Below are 23949 nucleotides of genomic sequence, written 5' to 3'. Positions count from 1 at the left end.
AATACTATCGATCGAAACTATACTAAATTATCGATAGTATTATCATACGCATTCTCGTACACCCTACTAAACGATAGTTGCATAGATCGCGATGTAACAATTGTGAACCAAGTAGAAATAGTATCAATCAATAAGGCAGTTGTCAAGACATCTTCTCTGTTGTTTTCTTAAGCGAAAACTTCAAGCGCAGCTGCTACACTATGATTGACATATTTTGTTGATGTCTTAACCTTTATTTTGTCGAAGTTTGAGCTGGTTCGTTCGAAATTTACATCTTCTGGTGTCAATCCACAAGCTAACTTCAAGTCGCAGTCTTGTTCGTAAGCAACGAGTTCTTTTAAATGGGAAATATCGGCCACTCTGGAGACAAGACCGTTTTCGTTTGTCGTTTGTTCATCCAACTCGATGATACGATTGGCAATCCAACCTTGTACCATGCTTTTGAATACGTGAACGATATCTGGTAACAGTTCCAGTGTACGAGATGCATCTACTGGATGAACGAGAGGCTTATTGCGTAAAACGTTTCCCCTAGCATGCTGAACGCCACAGTCGTTCCAAAACCTTTTGTTAGATCCTGTATAAAGAAAAGAAATTTTTGTAATAATACATATCAAATTAGTTAAAATAATCAAATCGCTCATAGCCCACTATGAATTTTAGGTGCAGTGAATGCAAATTGAACAAATTACCACTGCAATCGCTAGTAACAGCATGAACACGAAAACCACACGCCTCAGATTTTCGGATGATGTTATCCGTAATTAATTTAATTGTTCCGGATTTAATTGAATCACCACTAAAAGAGTACCCTACTACTTGCTTCCAACGCGACCGCAGACCAGCCAGCATAACACCATGATTGGCTAGTCCTTCACGTTCTGGTAGTGTTATCTTTCCAACATATTGTTTGATATTGTTGCAAAAGCTTTCGACTGATTGGATGCCCATTTCATCGAATAATAAGGCGCAATTTTTATTTGGCTCCTCCATGCTAACAGCTTTATGCTTTAACAGTTCAAAAATTTCATTCAAAATGCCGCTTTCAAAATGCAAAAATTGCAGCCGTTCTCGCAGCGTTCTAGCTCTAGGTAGGAACCGTTTTTTCGTTCTTCCTCATAAGCGGTATGGCCGCAAACAAATTTAGTACGTAAGCCTTCAATAATGCTGTGGTTCGACCATTTTTTAACTTTTTTTTGTTCCGTTGTAAGCAAGTGGTACTGATCGTCACCTGTGATATATTTTGTTCTTCAATTTTCTTTTTAGCTTCTTGTTGCTAGTACTAATTCCGTAAAGTAGGTGCAAAAAGTCAAAGCAAGCCTTGGCAATCCGCGGCAGTTATGGCTACAGATGGTGTATTGAGGCTTCAGAATTATTTTTTGAGAGTCGAAAATTTTGACTATTTTCTCGGCGGCAGGCTCACGCAAGACCCGTTAGAGAACATTTTCTCACAGATAAGAAGTCGACATATCAGACCAACTGCGCTACAACTAAAGGACAGTTTGCAACTAATATCCGTTTCACAATATTTGAACAGTGTAGCACAGACGTCATATGACTGGGAAGATAACAGCTGGCTTCTCGAAATGTCTGAAGTAACCAAGAGCAGAGACGAAAGCAATTACACTGATCTAGACGCCACACCAAAATCCTACCGTGGTGAAGAAGATGAGCACTCTGAGGATGACAATGAATTTATTGAGGAGGTTGATACATTGTGCAATCGATATTCTGAACATAACGTGATATATTACTTATCTGGAATGATAATAAGAAAGTTAATCACAAGATCTCAAACTTGTAGAGCATGCATGAGTTGTTGTCTAAGTCAAGATGTACTTTTGAACGATGTAACTTTTTTTACACATCTTGGAGATTATTCGGGAGGTGCTCTAGTTTACGTTAACATAGACACTTTCAATTTCTTCTTGGAACTAGAACAAATTTTCAAATCAAATTTCGACCGTCTCAAAACGATTAATTTTAGCTTGGATCAAGAATTTTTTAAATTAATGATAATGGTTCCGGCAGTGCATATTCCAACATGTCATTCGTTGAAAGAGAAAATTATAAAAAAATTCATTTTGTTTCGATTGCGCATTTCCCGTACAGTAGTACAGAGTGAAAAGCGACAGGTCAGCAAATGTATGGCAGTATAATGTTATCAATAAACAATTAATTATAAAAAGAGCACGTTATTGATGCGACGAAAGAAAATATTCCTTGTGATTTTCTTACATGTATAAATTTAACATTATTGTGATCATTAATTCATTACAATAACTAATCTAAAAAAAAAACAATAATTGTCACAAAAAGTCCAATTATTGAGTCTAATTTATTCTGTATCTTTTGACGGCACGATTACAATACTTCAAATGCGAAAATCGACACACTATCGACTGGTTCCCGTTTTGACAGTTCACACTGGTTCCCGAAATCCAGTCCGCCAGACTAGTAAAGAATACAGTGACTATAGGGTATACCCGGTAATGGTTAAATCGAGTTTACCCATTAAATGGGTTGGCTCACTTTTTGGCGAAATGGTTGAAAAAGTATCCATTAATGGGTTTTCTTTTCTTACCGTGTACCTTCCCGCACAAAAGGGCTGATGGGGCTGATATGTGTCAAAAATACGCATACTTGGGTATTTTTATTTATATGTGCAGCTCAATGAAACGTCACATTATTATTGTGTTCTAGGGATGGGCGATACTGTCTGAAGTATTGATACTAGCAATACTCAGAGGGAGAGATATGCGAAGAGAGTGTTGTGAGCCAAACGAACATGTCAAAATTCGTGCCAAATGAACAAGAAAGGTAACACATTGAAAGGTATTGCAATAAGGTTCAACAAAGAATATATTTATTTTTACACGGTTTTCATGATTTATTGCTAAAACATGAATTGAGAATGCTCGAAAGTTGCTTCATCACAGTGATTTTCAACTGGTGGTTCACAAACCCTTTGTATGGTCTACAGTATAATGATGTAAGTAAATAAAATTAAACATAAACATAAAATTTAACACCTTCACGGTTTTTGTGATGCGCTTTATTATTCCCCAGGACTTTCACCGCCACCATCAGTTATACGAGCCGATTAAAAAAGTTAGTGAACATTGCGCTTTGAGAAGAGATCTGGCACCTCCGATATGTGAAACCTACAGACGGTGTTATGAACAGATACGCAAAGAGTGAGGTCGAAAACTCCAAGTGAACCGTCAAATCGAGGCTCCAAGTGTGCAAAGTAAACAAACTCATGCGTGTTACTTTTCGTATAGAATGTGTGTTGCGATCAGTTTAAATTCTGTGAATCACGTGCAATTACGGTTTCAACGAATAATGTGTTCGTCATGCTCATGTTATGAGTGATGCATTGTAAATTATTATAATTGTATGAGCAAGCACTGAAACTCAGTAATATATCCTTACAAAGTTTCCAAATTTCATTACACTTTCTAGTGCGTATGAAAAGTCATACGAAAATAAATGTGGTTGCCAGAATTGTTTAAAATGACTGCTTTTCTCTTTGCGTATCTCTTTATAACACAGTCTCAAGTGAAACCTAGTTGCCAAATCAGCGGTTTTTTTCATCGCGTATCTCTCCCTCTGAGGATCTCTAATTGATACCTGAGTACTCGAATACTTTTGCACAAAACGATACCAAGTATCGTGGTATCGGTATAGAAAGTATCGATGCCAAAACCCTCGATACTTTTGGCCGAAGTATCGATAACGTTGGTATCGATACTGGTATCGCCTATCCCCAATAGAAGGCATCGTAGGTATGGATTACGGTGTCAGGGAAGTGGTGGTATCGGTATCGTTTCAAAGTATCGTTGGCAAAGTATCGATACCGCTCAGAGATGCCAGATGTTTTTGAAAAATGTCTGCAACTGCTCGAAAAACCGGAAAAATGTGCTCGAAATCTGAAAAAAATCTACCCGTGATCCGAAAAAATTTCGCTCACGCGGGCAAAAGTCTGTAAAAATCTGCACACATTTTAAAAAAATCTGCGCAAATATAAGGAGACTCTGATAAAATCTGCAGAAATCGTGGAAAAACTGCAAATATCTGCAATTCACTAGGAATCTGCACACGGGCTCCAAAAATCTGCGTTTTGCAGACAAATCTGCACATTTGGTATCTCTGATACCGCTACTCATCGCTAGCATCGAGTATCGATGCCGAAATACTCGATACTTCGGCTCCATGTATCGATACCGTTGGTATCGATACAAGTATCGCTCATCCCTGTTGTGTTTTGTTTGTGTTGTTATTTTTGTTGTATTTTACAACTGCTGTATTCAAGATATATCGTCGTCGCTGAACATGCGTTTAGAGAGATAATATTATTATTGTGTGTGATTTGCGCTTACTATGCTTTGTGTTCCTTAATATACTCTTAGTTGAAAAAAACTTGCAGAATCTTTCATGGCGAAACGCATTATACCGATTGCTTCAAACAAAGCTTCGGCTGAAACTAACAACGAACAACTTCCGGAAGTAAGTCAAGCATAAATATTAACCTTATGAAAGCTGAGATACACATTTCCAGATTATCAATGATGTATTCCGGTGTTTTATATGCATGGAAAAACTGCAAGAGGCACATCTTTGTCCACATTGCTCGAAATTATGTTGCTATTTGTGTATTTCACGGTGGTTAACCGAACAACGTCATCAGTGCCCTCATTGTCGTGCCACTCTACACGTTTCAGAATTAGTGAATTGCCGATGGTTCGAGGAAGTAGCTGTTCACATAGAAAATCTTCAACAGGTATATTTCATATTTGTACATAGTCAATTAATTAATTAATTTGCTAAATCAGCTTTAAAGGCATCGATGTCATTTGTAGTACGTGAAGCTTTATTCTAATAGATTATAAGTAGTGGTGAGGAAAGGAGATAAGTAAAGTCGTCCTTTCCTTGCCTTTGAATATCAAATGTTTGAATGATTTATTTGACACTCCTATTTTGCCGGTACCTGCACTGCATAACTGTCCAATACTAGTTTTTGTCACTTTTGACTTAGCATCGTGAAGCGACTTGACTGTTATCCCTATTTTCCGCAAAAAAATTAATACTTTTGTATGGGAAAACATGTAGGGTAAATGTACCCTTAGTAGAGGTAGTACCAATAGTGGAGGTAGTGCGATATAGAGAGTTTTTTCTTTTATTTTGAGTAAGACTGGCAAAAAAAGTATAATGCAACATGTTTGTATGGGTTTTATGTAATGTTTAAGGGAAAAATTCCCTTTTTACAGTGAAACACTAAAGGGAAAAAACGTTTTTCCAAATCACTAGCTGAATACCGCTTGATTTTTAGTGTTTTCTTAAGCTGCATTCGATTTTATTTAAGGGATATTTATTAAGTTAAAACAAAGTCTCATATAATTTTTAGTACTTATTGTGTAGAAAACTCATCAATTTAAAGATTCATTAGCACTTAAATCGTTTTTGTTTGATTTAACCCCGTTTTTTTCAACTGCGCCATTATTGGTACACAGAAACACCGTTGCTCCCATAGTGGAGGCATTCGAATGTTTACAAGTGTCAAACGAAAACAAATCGTTCACAGTTCAGATTTTTGAATATTCAGCGCATATACAGTGTTTGCGCAACGAACAGGTTTTGAGCTTTATCGTTACATCATCGCTGCAGGACAATGCCCTTCCTATTCACTACTTCTAAGCTACGAATAAAAACAACATTTTAAAGGACATTTCATTGACACTTGCACTGGAACAAAGGCCATTCAGCAGTCTATTCCACCAAGTTCATTCAACCGCATGGAAGAAGGTGAAAAAAGAGCCGAGAACTTTCTGCGACGCTATTAAACCGATATAAATACGGCACATTTGCGCAAGTTAGTTTTCATTCTGTTTTCAACCGTTTTCGAGTGTACATCCTCAGTTACAAAAGATTAAAGAAGTGTTTCAAAGTGAAAAATAAGTCAATGCACTCCGTGATGTTTCATTAATTTAAAACAATTTGCTTGGGTCCGCCAAAAGTGCGCATTGGACCTCAGCTCACCAGTGTGTCCATTCGCGCCTCGCCGTGTGTGCGATTGTCGCATCTTTTTCTTGTTTCGTCCTCCGCTTTGTGCCGTGTGACACTCAGAACGCAAAACGATCAGCGACGATCCTATTGGCCGTTATTTTAGAGATACCACTCGCTTACCCGCCTCTACGCGTTGACGAAGGTGTCCACATATAGGTAAAAACTCTAGAATTCTTGTACCAAAAAAACGTTTTAGCTTCATAACTCATTACAGAATGGATTCTGCAGCGAAAAAAAAACACATAAACACGATGAAGGAGCTATCACCCGCTGCATGGAGCTGGTCCTCTCTAAGAAAAAGTCACTGTACGCAGCATGCAAAGCTTATGGCATCCCTCAGTCTACCGTTCGTTACCGACTTAGTGGCAAGTGGACCAGAAAAGCCCGGAAAGGGCCACCGACTGTTCTAACAGGAGACGAAGAACAGAAACTCGTGCAATATTTGAAAACGATGGAGAAGAAAGGATTTCCGGTAGTTAAGGAATTACTTCTGCATAAAGTGAAGACATTCTTCGGAACGAATTCTCGACCCAATCCGTTCACGAACAATGTCCCAGGTTTGTATTCATTATAATAAAAATCAGTTGAAAAATTGTTAACATCTTATCGATTATAGGTCGAAAATGGCTGGAAGGATTCCTTCGCCGGCATCGTGAAATCACTTTCCGCACGCCAGAAACTGTGTCTTCCGCAAATTCTAAAGTAAAAGAGGCAGACATTCGCGGATGGTTCACGAACGTAGCATCATATCTCGAGGAAGACAACCTTATGTCAGCCGCATCGGATGCAACCCGCATATACAACGGCGATGAAACGTCATTCTACCTACACCCACAAACTAAAGCCGTGCTAGCTAGCCGTGGCAATAAGAATGTGTATGAATGCGAGCATGCAGACGGGCACAAAAACATAACAGTAATGTTTACCTTCGGAGCACACGGATCAGTTGTACCTCCAGTAGTTGTTATTCCTATGCAGCCCCTTTCTGTGGAAGTATTGCAGAAGTTCCCCGGAGAGTGGGGTATTAGCAAAAGTGCAAAGGGGTGGATGGATACCGCCAACTTTATGCTATACGTCAGGAACGTTTTCTACCCTCATCTTCAAAGTAAAAAAGTGCAGTTCCCAGTGCTGTATTTCGTGGATGGTCACTCTTCACACACGACTGCGGAGGTGGCCGATCTGTGCTTGGATTTGGGTATTGTGCTGATTGCTTTATATCCAAACACTACGAGAATAACTCAGCCAGCAGACGTCGCCATTTTTAAACCATTGAAAAGTGCCTGGAAGACTGCCGTATCGGAGTGGCGGCTGGAAAATGGAGGTGAAAATATACTGCTGAAACACTTTCCTGACGTACTGCAAAAGGCTATGAACAAAGGAATCAAAACGGCCAGTGTTAAGAACGGGTTCAGAGTTTGCGGATTATTCTCTTTTGGTCCTGAAAATGTGGATTACGACAAGTCAACTAGCGAAAACCCTAATAAACCAGTAGCTCAAGAAACAGACAAGGAACTTTCCACCTTCAATTCAGTAGAGGTCAATCCTGAATTGAATGAGGAAAAAAAAGGACAAGATGTAATTATTGAAGATTCGGTTATCATTCCAACTTCAATAATCAAAACTGCTATAGATTGCATTGGTAGGGAGCGCATTAACAGCTTTAGTAGCGGTTCTGTCTTATCTGCAGGAGGAGAAATCATCCGGCAGCTATATGAAATGCTGTTGATGCCTATTGATTCGCAGTTATTGAGCAGTACGACTCCAGAGATGACTGTGTCAAGTGACTACATATCTCTCCAGAGGATAATCCAACATTTAATGAGGAGGTAGGTAACAATAGTTTCATATCAGATGACAGTATTCCACTCAGTGTCATGAAAGAGAAGACTGGACACAACATTCCGAGCCGTAAAATAAGCATAACCGAATTGCTTCAAACTCCGCCCACTCCTCGTCGGAGCAACATTCACAGGAATTATAAAAGAAAATTCCACCCGGTACTGACGGCCTCAGAGCGGCTTGAAGAAATCCGACGACTTGAACAAGAAAAAGAAAATGATGCAGCCAGGAAAAAAGCCAGAGTAGAGGAAAGAGAGCTTGCTTAAATAAAAAAAGAACAACTGAAGAAAGAAAAAACAAAAATTCGGGAGCGAAAACAAGAGGAAGCTGAGCATCGTAAGAATAAAAGAGAAGAACTTCGAAAAAAAAAACAGAAAAAAGCTGAACTACGAAAAAGGAGAGAGAGGAGAAAAAACGTAAGAAGTTAATGGAAAATAATCGAGAAAAAAAGCAAAAGATCGAGTCACTCGAGGCACTGAAGCTAAAACATCAGAGATAATTGTCGTCTGATGAATTTTTTCAGGTTATTTTTTTTGTTATATCATTTTAACTGACTTTTAATATAAGCTATCTTTTGAATACATTGACTTTGTATTCAATGCATTTGAAATGCTCCATGGTTACTGGTTAATAAATCCCTTATTTTCATTAAATTTCAATTGCATAGAAAATGAGCGAAAATGAAAATGAATCCAGTCAACTCGATTTTCTAGTTTGAATTATATCTAAACTCAACCTATTATAATATTACCAAAATTTCACAGATTCTTTTTAGTTTCATTCACAATTCTAAATAAAATGTTCAGCAGAGTTATAGACAGTGGACTGTAGATTATATAGAAAGTGACGGACGTATGTCCCATTTTTTGTGTAATAAAATATTCACATTGATTTCCATATTTATTTTAAACTCATCGTTTTTTGTTTCCTAAACTTGTAACTGTTCAACAAACTTCAAAATGTACAATCTTCATCCATTTCATTTATAGAAATTTCAAGTTTTTAAAACTACCTCCACTATAGGTACATGGTACCACCATTATAGGAACAGTACCTCCACTAAAGGTACAAAAGCTATGATAACAATTGTTGATTTTTTTCAAATTCATTAGTTTTAAAAATGCACAACGAATTATTTATCAGCAAAACAACTAAATTGTCTATCAAATCATATGTTCATACATCCAAAGTGACTTGAGTCTCAATTGGATTCGTTAAAATTTCTCAGAAGTAGCTACTATTTGCGCCACTATTGGTACATTTACCCTAATGGTTAAATTTATTTGACATCATGGTTGTTGTTTGCCCCATGTAAAAAATGGAGAGTGACAAACAGTTGAACCGTTGCGGAACAGAATGGTCTATGTGCCATCGAGCAAATTGTTCAGGAGAAGCAATTTTCGAAAAATCTCTGAATAAAATTCTGTTCAACGGATTCTTTCAAACAAAATGTTCTAGTATAAAGGTTATGAAGTGGTTTAACTTTGGGATACATAAAACTAACAGTTTCTTTGCGAAATGGTGATTTTATCTCACCAATGTACATAGACCACTCTGACTTCATATATATATTCACTGGAATCCTCGAATCGTTTCGGAACAGAGTGGTCTATGTACCTAAACCTGGTAAATGACAATGAAAATGACGGTAACTCGTGTAAAATGGCTAGTGCCACATGTTATATGATACATATAGCATGTCACGTGTAACATTACATGTAACACAACATGTTACATATTACATAATGTTTTACAGGTTACATTTTTCGTGTTACATTACGTGTGACATGTACAGAACCAGTGACATGTTACTTATCACATGTAATATGCTACATGTTACGTGTTACATGTTAGTATTACACCGATTTATGTACATAGACCACTCTGTTCCGAAACAGAATGGCCATTTCTGTTTGTTTGAAAAAAAAGTGGTCTTTAGACCACTCTGTTCCGCAACGGCTCAATTATCTTTGGCCAAATTTTTATCTGTCAAAAAGAGACAAATATTTGACACATGGTCAAAGAGTGTATTAGAGTCTTAAAACACTTGCTTGCTTCGGTTTTCAATTTTCTGTAGCAGCTGCGATGTTGACACTGGCGTTATGAGCAATGAAACAATGAATAGGACGTTAAAAAAGCGAGAGAGGAGGTTTTGTTTAACCCTTTATATGGCAGTGGCAACTATATTGCCACCTACGAAAACAATTTTTTTTTGCTGCACCAAGAACATTGTTTATACATTTTGCTTAAACACGGACTTCCAAGGATATATTACAATACTCCAAGTTTTCTCAAACTGCTAGAAGTGTGCAATGTTAATTTGGGAATAATTTTTACATTTTATTTATGTTTTACTGAAACTGTCGGTTCCTAGCGCGATTTCCACGGCCTTATAAAGGGTTTAGTCATTTTCTACTTCCGCAATTATATGGGCCCGTCAGAAAGGGTTATCACATATTTTATATTATTGACCACTTATTGAACATACCTAGCGTTGCTTAGAATAAAAAGGGTTTATTTTTATTTTTATTTATTTGTTTGTACAGTCAACAGGTAGACACGACCCCAATGACTAAAACTAAGATTAACAAGTAAGGACTAAATTGAACAGACAACACTCTCAAAAAGTTATTTCTTATTACACGTCTATACAAACTAAAATCGAAACATTCAAAACAATTGTCGAATACGCGACTCATACATTCCATCGGTTCGTGCATCCCGTAGTTCGTCCTGGATCTGCCTTGCTAAGAAACGTATGGGACCGAAGAGCACGTCTACGGGTGTTTACGTCCAGACGACTGAGAAGCTCGGGGCAATCTATATTAGAAGATGGCAAGTCACTGATAAAGCAAGCTTTAGCGACATCTCTTCTGACGTTGAGAGCCTCCAGATGTATTAACCTGCAGCGCTTAGTTTATCTGAAAAGGTTATTCCGATCACGCCACAGCAAATGACGCAGCGCAAAACGTACGAACTTTCGTTGGACCGCCTCGATTCTATTGATTCCTTTTTGATAATATGGCGCCCATACGATGGCTGAGTACTCGAGCGTTGACCGTACTAAAGCACGATATAGAGCCGTCAAGCAGTACACGTCCTGGAAGTATTTGCCAAATCGGAAGATGAATCCTAACTGAGATGATGCTTTCGAAACCACGTATGACACTTGATTTTCGAACGTCAGTGAAGAATCAAGAAGTACTCCCAGGTCTTTCACGGTGCTCTCGCGTTTCATAACAGTGCCGCTTGAGACGTAGTCGGTAAAGGCAAGCTGTCGCTAACGCCCAAAGGATATCACAGAGCATTTGGGAGCATTGAGGACCATTCGATTCGTCTTGCACCATGCCGCAAAGACGTTTAGTTCATTTTGCAGAAAGAGGGCATCACTTGGTTTTTCAATAACATAGTAAAGTTTCAGATCATCAGCGTAAGATTTTTTGGACATTTCAGGGCGTGGTTTACATCGTTCATGTACAACAGAAACAAGAATGGTCCGAATGGTCCGAGATGACTGCCTTGTGGAACGCCGGATTTCACTTGGAATGGGAACGAAACATGATCACCTATTTTAACAGAAGTGTTCCTGTTAGTCAGGTACGAGCGCAGCCAAGAAAGAAGACTACCGTCAATGCTTAATCTTTCAAATTTAGTTAAAGCAATTTCATGATCTATTTTGTCGAATGCAGCAGAAAGATCTGTGTAAATTGCATCTACCTGCGACCCTTTTTCCATATGCCGTACGATGAACGAAGTGAATGATACGAAGTGCTGGTCTGACGAAATATACTGCGGGCATTTCTGTGTCAAAAAGCTCAGAACAATCAGCTCGAAAAGCTTTGACGAAGCACACAAGGTGGTAATTTCTCGATAGTTGGAAACGGTACGCTTACATCCTTTTTCGTGAACCGGGAAGACAAAAGAGTTTTTCCAGCAGCTTGGGAAGACACCATGAGTAAGCGAGGAATTGAAAATCACTGCTAACAGGGATGCAAGAGCATAGATGTAGTTTTTTAGGACAACGCCACATAGGGGTATTTCAAGTGAAAAGTTGGAAACAATTATTTTCAGGCGCAATAACATTTAAATTTTTATATTTAGCAGTTCTTATGTCTTCAATATGAAAATCACAGTTGAAAGACAAATAATATCTACGTATCAGTGATAAATAACTTTTCTTATATAGATTATTCAAAATCATATATACATCGGCTCGAGAGAGGCTGTTAGCGTCAATAGAATTGTAGCACTAGCCTCGCAATTTACCTGTACACCAAACAGTTGATCACGAAGTAATGATTAATAAAAATAAACAGAAGATCAAGATCCAAATCAGAATGTAGCACTGAGGGTTTGCTTTAATGCTGACGCCTTTGATACAGACTGCACAAAAATAAACGATTGCCCAGAAACAGATTTAGCTGGAAATTTATTTTTCTTCATATTTCATTTTTATACAGTTAAACGAAGTAATATAGAAAAACGTTTATTCATCGAACTCATCATCAAAATCGTGCTCAAATGTTACAACGACATCTTCAGAGCAATTCACTTGTTATGGAACCGAGAGACTTAAAGTCTGGACGAAATTGCGAGGATGTTTTTCTTGGCATTTTTCGCAAACTCGTAAGAAATTGATCGGAACTTAATTACAACCTATTAATTACATCATGATTACATTCTACTCTCGATGTTTTTCTCGCAAAGTTTTGTCTGTATTTGCGGAAGTATTTGTTACTTGCTTCAGCTGCTTCTTCTGAAAGCTGTCCAATTGGTAGAATTGCATGCATGCAAATTTTGTGCAAAGTTGGCGTCATAGGGTACCATCCATAATGTTGCACATAAAGCTTAGCTGTCTGTAAAGCGAGCAATGAAAATTTTTCCGGGTCAATACTGTATCCACTTGAAACAGCTTCCAGTATAACTTTTATTTTATTAATTAAATCAACATTGATTCCTGTTATTTGCGAAGCCTTTACAGGGTCACCAAAGAATCTGCGCGGTGTGTTCCCATCGTTTGTTTGTTGCAGAAACAGTTTGTTTCTCCAGGTTAGTACGGGCTTGCCATTTCTTAATTGGTAGTTTGTATGCAACATGTAACAGGGTTTCGAAGCAACTAATTCTCGCATGGAGTGTCGAAAGACCAAATCTAAAAGTTTCCGGATTCAATTTTGTTATCGTTAGATTATTGAAATGTTTGGACGTTTCGTTACAAATATAGTATTTCATAGTCGATGTGGTGTTAGTGGCAGCGTTACACACCTTGGCATCGAGCATAGTGGGCATTAACACATGTGTAACGGACACTGAATTTCCATATGATGTGTATAATTTAGTTTGATTCAACATTTTCGCTTGATCTTCTATATATTTGATTTCTGATTTTGTGATGTCAGTACTTTCGCGCACGAACCTAATTCTAATTGGTCTGCAATATCTAGGCGATGAAGGTACAGGGTTTCGCCACAAAATTGTTGAATTTCCGTTAAAAGTGCTTGTGAGCCTTAGCGGTACAAAGGAGCTTTGAAAGATACTGCAATCGTTGGCTTCCATGTTTATAAATTTTTGCTTATACTCAGCTTGTTGTGAACCGTCACATCCCCACTTCGAATAAAGCTCTAAATATTTCAATTCTTCAGAATTAACCTGCCTTAATACTTCATCCAAATATTTGCATAATCTTAAAGTAGTATGGTCAAGTAAAGATTGAAGACGTATTTCAGCGCTTGTTTCCGTGACGCTATTTTTTTTTGGGTAACATTCAGCTTTTGTCTTCTGCAGAATGGAATAACACGGGTTTACATTTTTATTTGCACTCTGTATAACATTCCACTGCCTTCTACTGAGGTTAGCTTCGACAAGAATAGCCAATGCTTGTTCGGGTGAATGTTTTTGAACTTCGTCGGGTTTGCAGGAAGATATTGTACTTCGTACATCTAAAGCTTTTGATGGATCCTTAGCTATTTCTTTTATAACGTAGACATTTCCGATGGCTCGTTGACTCATATGGGTGGCGAAAACTAATTCGTCTGGGAAAACGTTGTCTCTCAGTTCCTTTGTCTTGTTGCGCTTACTTCTATTACTCAAGTTTTCAAAATTTTTCACCGGACGACCGACTTTAAAAATTCCTTTGCAAGCTGGGAAGCTCACACATCCACCTAACCATTTCGCATTAATTGTAGAGAAACATATTTTGTGACGATTAGATGCTGTCCACCTGCGCATGAAATCTGCTTTAAAAATACTCATTCGCTGTTTAAGCATCTTCCGCGATTTTAATGAACATTTCATTATTCGGAATAACTCCGCCTCCAAAAACTCAAATTTTTTAATCCACGATGTGGCAGAGGATTCTTGGAGCCATTTCCAAAGAAGATTCTTCTGAAAGATTTTTTCAGTGTCTGAAAACACGTCGCAATTTGAAAAAAAAATTATAAATTAAAAAAACATTGCATAGGATTGTACATATAAAGTCATGATATATCATAAATGCGCAAACATGCGCAAGTTTATTTTTCGGGACGTGTTAAAGGACGCCCATATCTACTTAAAAATGAGTTCGTTTGCGCACAGAAACATCCAGAACATTGAAAAAAAAAAAAAAAAACAATTTCGAAGCTCAATTCGGGAGGTAAAATTTCCAAAACTGGCAATGCAAAGAAAAACAGTAAACAACTCATCAAACCCTCCATCTAAAATGTTCAAAACTTAATGCATACCTTTCATTTGAAGATCCATATTTGAAACAGGTCAACTAAAATCACCAATATTATGAATTCCACCGAAAATATCACAAAATTCCGTATTCAAAATCTGCTTTGCTTTCGCCTTGTAATTTGACAGCTGTTGTGAGCCAAGAACAAAACAAATTGAAGCGAAATAGTTGCCATGGGATACCCCCACTATCTATGAGTCTAGTGGTATTGATTATGATGGTTCAATAATAATTTTAGGTTTTGCAATTTTTTACAACTTTTGCACACAAATACCCCTATGTGCAACGGCTGGAACAACATCTGGGCCAACACTGGAAAAAAATTTCAAACGTTTGGCTGCTGTAATAATATCACCCCTAGTTATCGAGAGGTGAGGACCAATATCTGGTAAAAAAGGAACATTCGCAGTAGCGCTGGTGATAGCTACGGAGCTGACCGGCTTCAGGAAAACGCTGCTAAATTGTTCGTGAAAAAGAGAGGCTATTTCTTCCATGGTAGGAGCCTCGCGATTGCCATTACGCATACTCGTAGGAAGACCAGTTTCCTTCCTCTGAATACTAACATAGCGCCAAAATCCCTTCGGCTTCCGTCTCAGATCACGTTGCAAATGATTAAGGTGTGCATGGAACAACTGTTTGTTGATACTTCTGTGCTGAGTATTAGCTATAAGATTGCGCGCTCTTCACGTCGCACTCTTTTGTAAACTTCTTCGGAACAAACTGATCAATGGCATACAGTAGCACGTTACAGAGAGTAGAAACGGCTAGGTTGACAACATGATCTCGAATAAACTCGTCCCAGGCAACTCCCATGAGAAAGGAGTTCAACTCTTCATAATCGGCTTTGCTAAAGTCATAATAAACTGCTTCGCGCTAGCATAAACGAAAACGCTTTAACTGTCGCGCATTAATAATAGTAGTTGTGGGTGATGCCTACAATCTTTTACTAACGAACATGGGGCCCGCATTACGCTACAATTTGTACCCGGTTCGTCGCTCACGATGCAGAAGTCTAACAAACGACCGTTGTTATCGAGAACCCTGTTTAGCTGTCTAAGGCAAGCGGTGCAGAGGGCATCCAACAAAAATCCGGATGTAAAGCTATTTCCAGAGCGGGTGACTTCGGGATAGAAAAAGCCTTCTGGATTTGACTGCCATGTAATACTGCGAAGCTTGAAGTCGCCGATAACGATAATGTTGTCCGTTGCATTTGTCTGAGAATTAAGTAAGTTAATATGTTTCTCTATGACTGCGAGCTTATTGACACGGTTGGGCGGGAGATATATAACGCCGATGAAGGTGTGCACGTCAGACAAGATTACCGAAACCCAGAGTTGTTCTGTTTCGGAGTAACTTGGAGGGAACACATGACGCGATTTGATGCAAGAGCGAATGGCAAGCAAAACATCACCCCCTGAACGTTTATCACTATTAGTTAAGGTCTGGTCCTCTCTGTATAAAGCATACGACTCATCGATTCGATTCAGTTGATTCGACACCGTATTTCAGCAGCAAGTCGGACGAGACGGATGAGCGAGTTCGAGTGTCAGATCCCATGGAGTGGCTCCGTAATTCCAGTTGTGTAACATTGCTGGAAGCCGCAGCTATATTATGTGGCGGATTGTGAAAAGAAATATTAAGCGGATACTCGCTGTGGTTGGAAATTTGGAAGACTCCCTCTCCACACCTGACAACAGGATCGGAACGATATGGTGAACGAAGGCGGCAGTAAGCAGAACTGCGTCAGAGGAATTGGGAGCTTCCACCTTTTTTGACCAAGGAGCCCACTTAACGGTTTCGCAAGATTTCAGACCATCGCGTGCAAGTTTTTCAACAACATCAACACTCACAGTTGGGTGAAAACGAGAAAGATATATCCAAAACAAATCAGGCTTGGGATCGGCCAGGAGGGGCTCGATGTCACTAACAGCTCTTACACCACATGCTGGTTTATTCGGAGTCTCTAATTCCCCGCGGTGGCGTTTCGGAGGACGATCACGAAATTTCGCTGGCAACGGAGTTGCGGTGTTAACTCTGTCAGCAAACTGGGTAACTTGTTTGTTATTCTTCACTATTTCGTCTTTGAGTTCCGAAATACTGTTAATTTGATTCCGTCATAAGCGTAGGCAAGGGGGAGTGAATTTGTGGTCCATGAATGTGAAAACTTCCTCCTCGATGACCGTGCAAATTTATATACAGATGTTTTCGAGTCTGAGATGTAGTTTTGCGACTTTATTGTGCCATGTTACACTTTTCGGAAAGCTCAGAGGCGTTGCAATGATGAGGGGGGGGGGGTGTTGAACGATGTCAACCTTCGATGATTTTAAAACTGCTGCACCGATCAGCATTGAATTCGGTATGTAGAGTCTATGGGAGCTGTTATAATTCAACAACTTCAAATTTTATATATTCCATTAGCGTGGCAAGGGGGGGGGTTAATTTACTATTTTTAACTCCTCAACACCTTACTTGATCACCGTGCCAATTTCGATAGGTGGATATGTTTCTATAACATTTATTTTTCTGTTTCCCAGTGGCGTAGTAAGGGGGGGGGGGGTGTAAGATTTTCATCTATATCTATAATTTCGAATGTCTGTCTGTCTGTTCCCTATAGATTCAAAAACTACTGAACCGATTGCCGTGAAAATTTGTACATAGGGGTTTTCGAGGATAGGGAGTAACACTAAAATATTGGCTTTGCTCTATCTCATAAGCGTAAGCAAGGGGGAATAATCTTTTGCTATATCTAGAGATGCGAATGTCTGTCTGTCTGTACCCTATAGACTCAAAAACTACTGAACCGATTACCGTGAAAATTCATACATAGGGGTTTTCGAGTACGGGGAGTAATCCTAAAATATTAGTTTTGCTCTATCTCATAAGCGTAGGCAAGGGGGGGGGGTGAATTTTTGGTTCATGAACTTGAAAGCTTCCTCCCCGATAACCGTGCAAATTTATATCAAGAATGTTTTTGTGTCTGAGATGTAGTTTTGCCTGTGTCATGTTAGACCTTCGTGTATCTCAGAGGCGTTGCAAGGATGAGGAAGGGGGGGGGTAACAATGTAAACCTTTGATGATTTTAAAACTGCTGGACCGATCAGCATTAAATTCGGTATGTAGAATCTATAGTACCGTCTGCCGGGGTGAGATTGTGCCAAAAAAGGATACATTTTTGTTCCTTAGCTTTTGATATGCACATTTAGGCAATGAGTTTGATCCAAATCACGTCAATGCACACTCAAATGTTTAGTTAACGACTGCCGCAAATATGGTTAAGTTACAATAAATTATAATTTTGCTAAAATTAAGTGAACTTTGGCCTAATCTCACCCCTTCTATGGGGTGAGATTGTGCCAAAAACAAAAAGCTGAATTTCATACCTGTTGAATGAACAGTAGTGTATCTACGAATAATTCACATGAATGGGTTCAATGATGGCAATTTCGGTCACGGGTTACTTTAAAACACGTTTTATTATGTCAAAGCCGACGTTTCAAGGATATATTTCCTCGTCCTCAGGGCAACTACAATTAACAGTTTACAATTTACATAGATTAGTCACACGAATTAAGTTATTACATACACAACTTACAAACAAAACAAACAAGTTCTCGTCAAAATATGGTGCATTGGTGTTAAATTGCTGTTGGTTAACTACACTACACTGTGGATGTCAAATATGTAAAATAATTATTGGTTTGTGACTTTTCAAAATTTAAAAATGCAAACGGATGAGCTACACTTACACAGTATCTTCCAACACACATCACACACGATTAAAGCCGTCGGGAAATGCTGCGTCAAACCAGAGATAGAGAGTGCTAGAGACTGTAGTAGTCTGCATCAACATGTGAGAGATCGCAGCGTGCCGGAGTAAGCGATGCTTAAGTTGTTCGTGTCCGTTCTATAATTTATTGCGGATCTGTCACATGCGATGTAACACATTTCTAACACCTGTAATGCTTGAATCCTGTCATCTGAAGTTAAAATTCTAGTGTTGGCTATATTGAAACTGTGGTTCTCTTCTATCGCATGCTTCATTAACGCCGTCTTTTTAAACTCATCTTCCCTTTCCTCCCTCTCAGTGCTAGAATATCTATACTGTTCGTAGCGTTTCATGAGAGAGCGGTGCGCGGCAAAACGGTTCTTCAGTTGCTGTGTAGTCATACCAATGTATGAGCTATCGCAGTCTGCACACGGGATACGGTATATTACGTTTCTTTTTGAAAGATGCGAAGAAGAGTCTTTGAGTCTGTTGGTTTTGACGCATTTGAAACTCAGACTGATATTTTCATGGTTCTTTTTGATACTGCATGCCATTGCGGGTGTGAGGCCGTCAACATGGTGCAAAGATCGATATACTTTCGGTTCCGAGTTTACTTCCTCAACAACGTTATTCGTGCTTCGGTTGATAAATCTGTTGATTAACCGATTTATCAGTGAGCTCGGATAGTTGTTGGTAAGCAAGTGCTCGCGCACTATCTGCTTATTTTCCGTGAGCGATTTGTTCGTCGATAATCGAAACACTCTCCCAATAAAACCGGTTGCCGTGTTCAATTTCTGTGCCAGCGGGTGCATCGAGAGAAAATTAAGAATTCCCCGGAAGCGACAGGTTTCTTATACCATTCGGTCACGATTTTTTGTTCGTTGGTTCTAATAAGAACCATATCTAAATACGGTAATCGGTTATTATTTTCTACCTCATATGTGAATTGAATATGTAAGTCGAACCCGTTGAGAGCGTTCCTCACATATTCAATCTTGTCCACTGGGAGAGCGGTGAACAAATCGCCGACGTATTTTTTAATACATGGAATGTGTACATCGATCTTCGCAAGCACATTTCTTCGAGCGCCAGGAAACATTCTTTCAAAGAAAATGTCAATCGTTCAGATTACGACAAGCCGCAAATTTCAACGTCTCTACAAAAGGGTTGAGATTGAAAAAGCAAACAAACTCAAAGTGAACGATTCTTGGGTTAAAAACATCACAGATGTTGTTATTCCCCAAGAAACAATAGTTCTTTTGGGCTATGGTCCCAAGTTCGCCTTGCCGTTGGAAAATAATCAAGAAATTCCATATTTCAAGATTATCGCGGACTTGGAATCAATTTTACAGTCCGAACGAGATGAGAGTTTGCAAATGGTTTGTCGCAATCAGTACATCAACATAATTCAAAATCATATGAACAGGCTAACGAACGGTGGTCATACATCGCCACCAGACACTATCAATCGTTTTTTGATCGAAGCATTTCACGTCAGCAAAAAGTTCATCCGAGAAAATCCAGACTTATGTGTTGTAACCGCCGATAAGGGTAATAAAACAGTTATAATGAAGAGAGAAGATTATGAGTCAAAAATGAGAACCCTTATCGACGACATCGACACATACGAAAGGATCGACGCGGATTGGACAAACAAAATTCAAACGAAAAATAACACGCTGGTGAAATCACTATTCGACCAAAAAATGATTGATCAACCCACCAAGAATCGGCTAACTACATACAACGCGACTTGCCCTAAAATTTATGGATTACCTAAGATTCATAAAGACGGCAATCCACTGAGGGTCATACTGTCATGCATAAATTGCCCAACATATGATCTCTCAAATTACTTTGCAAGCATTCTGCATCATTCGATAGACCACGAGAAATATAACGTACGCAACTCATATGAGTTCTGTACGTTTATTAACAACGTCACACTTCCCCCCAACTATGTATTGGTATCGTTTAATGTAGTAAGCCTGTTCACTTGCATACCGAGAGACTTGGTGGTACAAGCGGTGAGAAATAACTGGAACTTGATCGAGAAAAATACAACGATCAAAGAGCAAAATGTTTTCATCAAGCTCATTGAGTTAAACATCTCGTCCAGTTATTTCACTTTCCGTGGGGCCTATTACCGGCAAAAGGAGGGGACAGCCATGGGGAATCCCTTGTCACCTGATTTAGCTGATCTTGTAATGACTACATTACTTGATTATGTGCTTGCGAAGATCGATGTACACATTCCATGTATTAAAAATACGTCGACGATTTGTTCACCGCTCTCCCAGCGGACAAGATTGAATATGTGAGGAACGCTCTCAACGGGTTCGACTCACATATTCAATTCACATATGAGGTAGAAAATAATAACCGATTACCGTATTTAGATATGGTTCTTATTAGAACCAGCGAACAAAAAAACGTGACCGAATGGTATAAGAAACCTGTTGCTTCCGGGGGAATTCTTAATTTTCTCTCGATGCACCCGCTGGCACAGAAATTGAACACGGCAACCGGTTTTATTGGGAGAGTGTTTCGATTATCGACGAACAAATCGCTCACGGAAAATAAGCAGATAGTGCGCGAGCACTTGCTTACCAACAACTATCCGAGCTCACTGATAAATCGGTTAATCAACAGATTTATCAACCGAAGCACGAATAACGTTGTTGAGGAAGTAAACTCGGAACCGAAAGTATATCGATCTTTGCACCATGTTGACGGCCTCACACCCGTACTGGCACGCAGTATCAAAAAGAACCATGAAAATATCAGCTGAGTTTCAAATGCGTCAAAGCCAACAGACTACTTTTCACGAAACTCAAAGACTCTTCTTCGCATCTTTCAAAAAGAAACGTAATATACCGTATCCCGTGTGCAGACTGCGGTAGCTCATACATTGTTATGACTACACAGCAACCGAAGAACCGTTCTGCCGCGCACCGCTCTCTCATGAAACGCTACGAACAGTATAGAGATTCTAGCACTGAGAGGGAGGGAAGGGAATATGAGTTTAAAAAGACGGCGTTAATGAAGCATGCGATAGAAGAGAACCACAGTTTCAATATAGCCAACACTAGAATTTTAACTTCGGATGACAGGATTCAAGCATTACAGGTGTTAGAAATGTGTTACATCGCATGTGACAGATCCGCAATAAATTATAGAACGGACACGAACAACTTAAGCATCGCTTACTCCGGCACGCTGCAATCTCTCACATGTTGATGCAGACTACTACAGTCTCTAGCACTCTCTTCTCTGTCTTGCAACATTATTTCTCTCTGGTTTGACGCAGCATTTCCCGACGGCTTTAATCGTGTGTGATGTGTGTTGGAAGATATTGTGTAAGTGTAGCTCATCCGTTTGCATTTTTAAATTTTGAAAAGTCACAAACCAATAATTATTTTACATATTTGACATCCACAGTGTAGTGTAGTTAACCAACAGCAATTTAACACCAATGCACCATATTTTGACGAGAACTTGTTTGTTTTGTTTGTAAGTTGTGTATGTAATAACTTAATTCGTGTGACTTATCTATGTAAATTGTAAACTGTTAATCGTAGTTGCCCTGAGGACGAGGAAAATCGGGGAGGATTGTACAAAACGCACCAGTTAAGCATTTTCGCGATTTACAGCGCTTCAAATCATTTCAAAGCGACATTGAACGTGTAGGATGATTGTAGGATCTATTTATTGTATATTTATGACTTAGTTTATTATAAAATACTTGATTTCAATGTCTTTTTTGGTAAAAATTACCATTGCCGCCAAACAAGCCCGTGACCAAAACGCACCATAACAAAGGTCAGTATGCTCCAAAGCAGGTGGCTAATATGCCACTAGCAGAAATCAGCACGCGAAGTGAAAAGCGCTTGAAGTCTCGAAAGTAAAATAAAAAATAATGGAACATGCTTTAAGTTGTCAAGCAATCTCCTGCAACCTCTTCAAAGTGCATTCTGCCCCAATTTTAATTTTGATTGTTTTTAGGTAAAAGTTGACGAAGTTAGTGAAATAATTTGAAATACTCAGTATTATAAACTCCAAAAGTGTAAAGGCTAGGGGAACCATAGTTTTTTGTATTATTCACTAGTCAGTTAATCATAAAAGCTTAAGGAGTCTCTTACGGACCGTCGTCGAGTTCGGACGCGCGTGCTGCACTATAGTATAAATATAAATTTTTTTTACTACTTAACTTTATTTTGTACCTCAACATTTTTTTTTTCATCCAACCGACGACGTCTGGAACGCGCGCAAGCATTCAAAAGTAGTTTATTTGTTTTTACTTGATACGGTCATTTGTTAACGTCGCGAGTGCAATGAAGTGCGGTATCGTAAACTGTGCGCAAGGTGACAATCGCAACCTCTGGCGTTGTCACGGAATCTGTAACCGAACATTTCATGCTGCGTGCATAGGTGCACAAAGAAATCACGAGGAAATCCTGCGGACTTTTATGCTGCCGCTATGTCAGGACTGCCAGGAAAAGTTCGTGACCGACCTAAATCTAAGGCTCTGACATCTCATCTCAGAAACATCTCAGAAAATATCGGAAAGACGCTTGAAGTAAACCATAAGCTGCTTTCAAATTATAAAAATCTCAGCGCGACTCATGATAACAACAACCACAATTTCACACACACTTACCAAAACGACCAGATCCGTGTCAATTGATCGGATAAACAATTACTGGCAACCGCCAAAGTTAAATTTGCCGGACCACCATCAACTATTGACCACCCTATAACAGGCCTCGCAGTTCCAAATTTCATCAACTTCCGGAAGGGTGAAACCATAAACCCTTACCGTTCAGACAACCAGAACCAACATAATATTGAATCGCCACCAAATGAGTACACTACTTCGTCAGCAACATTAGAATCGCACCCAACATCGTGGTCGCTCGATCCCATGCGGCCTCCTGTTGTCAACCTAACACAACAATCAGCTGTTGGAGACGGGCGTTTTCTGAAGGCGCGTTCACGAGATCCAAAAATTATGCACCTTGTACGTCTTTACCTTGCGTACATGCATGACAAAGACCCAACGGTTTGCTACGACGGTATGACGAAAACCAGCATACAAATTACTTTGGCATCAGAGGGACTACCAGTAGCCGCGGAGGAGCTCAGGAAATTTTTCTTCGAGGTACATGAAGAATTCGGCGTACCGAAACAAGCGGCTTCCGATGACCTTAATTCTTATAGTAGACACTTGAACAATCAGAGGATTCAATCCCTGCAACGCGCAAGGGAAAGTGCCGACAAATTTTATAGACCGAAAGAGGTAAACAATTCTCAGTCAATCGACCTACTTCCCAAAATTTCTTCACTGAAACAGAATGCGAATGAAATTTTGATTTATTGTCAAAATTTCAATCTCATGAGAAGCCCTGCAAAAATGAAGGAAATTTATAAAAATTTACTTAGCGCATCCTTTTCTATTATTCTGGCTACTGAAACCAGCTGGGATGAAAGTATAAAAAGTGAAGAAATTTTTGGTAGCGCCTATAATGTATTCAGAGATGATAGGAGTTTTGTTGAGTCCCAA

General features: G+C 39.1%; 2 protein-coding genes across 3 annotated transcripts in view; both read left to right on the top strand.

The window, feature by feature from the left end:
• Window positions 1-23949, top strand: part of LOC129727005 (E3 ubiquitin-protein ligase TRIM37-like) — a 134899-nt gene that overhangs the window by 4077 nt on the left and 106873 nt on the right. The window contains exons 1-3 of one of the 2 annotated variants that reach the window (XM_055684348.1): window positions 4304-4363; window positions 4430-4509; window positions 4562-4783. In XM_055684348.1, the coding sequence (XP_055540323.1) occupies window positions 4438-4509; window positions 4562-4783 (294 nt within the window). In that variant the 5' untranslated portion in view covers window positions 4304-4363; window positions 4430-4437. Of the gene's footprint in view, window positions 1-4303; window positions 4364-4429; window positions 4510-4561; window positions 4784-23949 lie in introns of those variants that run through there. The other variant, XM_055684347.1, reaches the window with a different exon arrangement.
• Window positions 5508-7906, top strand: LOC129727006 (uncharacterized). The gene is made up of 3 exons (XM_055684349.1): window positions 5508-6222; window positions 6281-6623; window positions 6683-7906. The coding sequence occupies exons 2-3, from the start codon at window positions 6341-6343 to the stop codon at window positions 7894-7896; spliced, it is 1497 nt and encodes a 498-aa protein (XP_055540324.1). The 5' UTR covers window positions 5508-6222; window positions 6281-6340; the 3' UTR covers window positions 7897-7906.

The sequence above is a fragment of the Wyeomyia smithii genome, chromosome 3 (assembly GCF_029784165.1).
Source record: "Wyeomyia smithii strain HCP4-BCI-WySm-NY-G18 chromosome 3, ASM2978416v1, whole genome shotgun sequence".
Classification (NCBI taxonomy): Eukaryota; Metazoa; Arthropoda; class Insecta; order Diptera; family Culicidae; genus Wyeomyia; species Wyeomyia smithii.
The sequence above is the reverse complement of the archived record's forward strand: the minus strand, read 5'-3'. Positions and strand labels throughout refer to the sequence as shown.

Coding starts and splice junctions, on each gene's coding strand:
- LOC129727006 (XM_055684349.1), top strand. CDS start 6,341: ATGGAGCTGGTCCTCTCTAAGAAAAAGTCACTGTACGCAGCATGCAAA. Junction 6,624..6,682: donor GTTCACGAACAATGTCCCAG/GTTTGTATTCAT, acceptor TATCGATTATAG/GTCGAAAATGGCTGGAAGGA.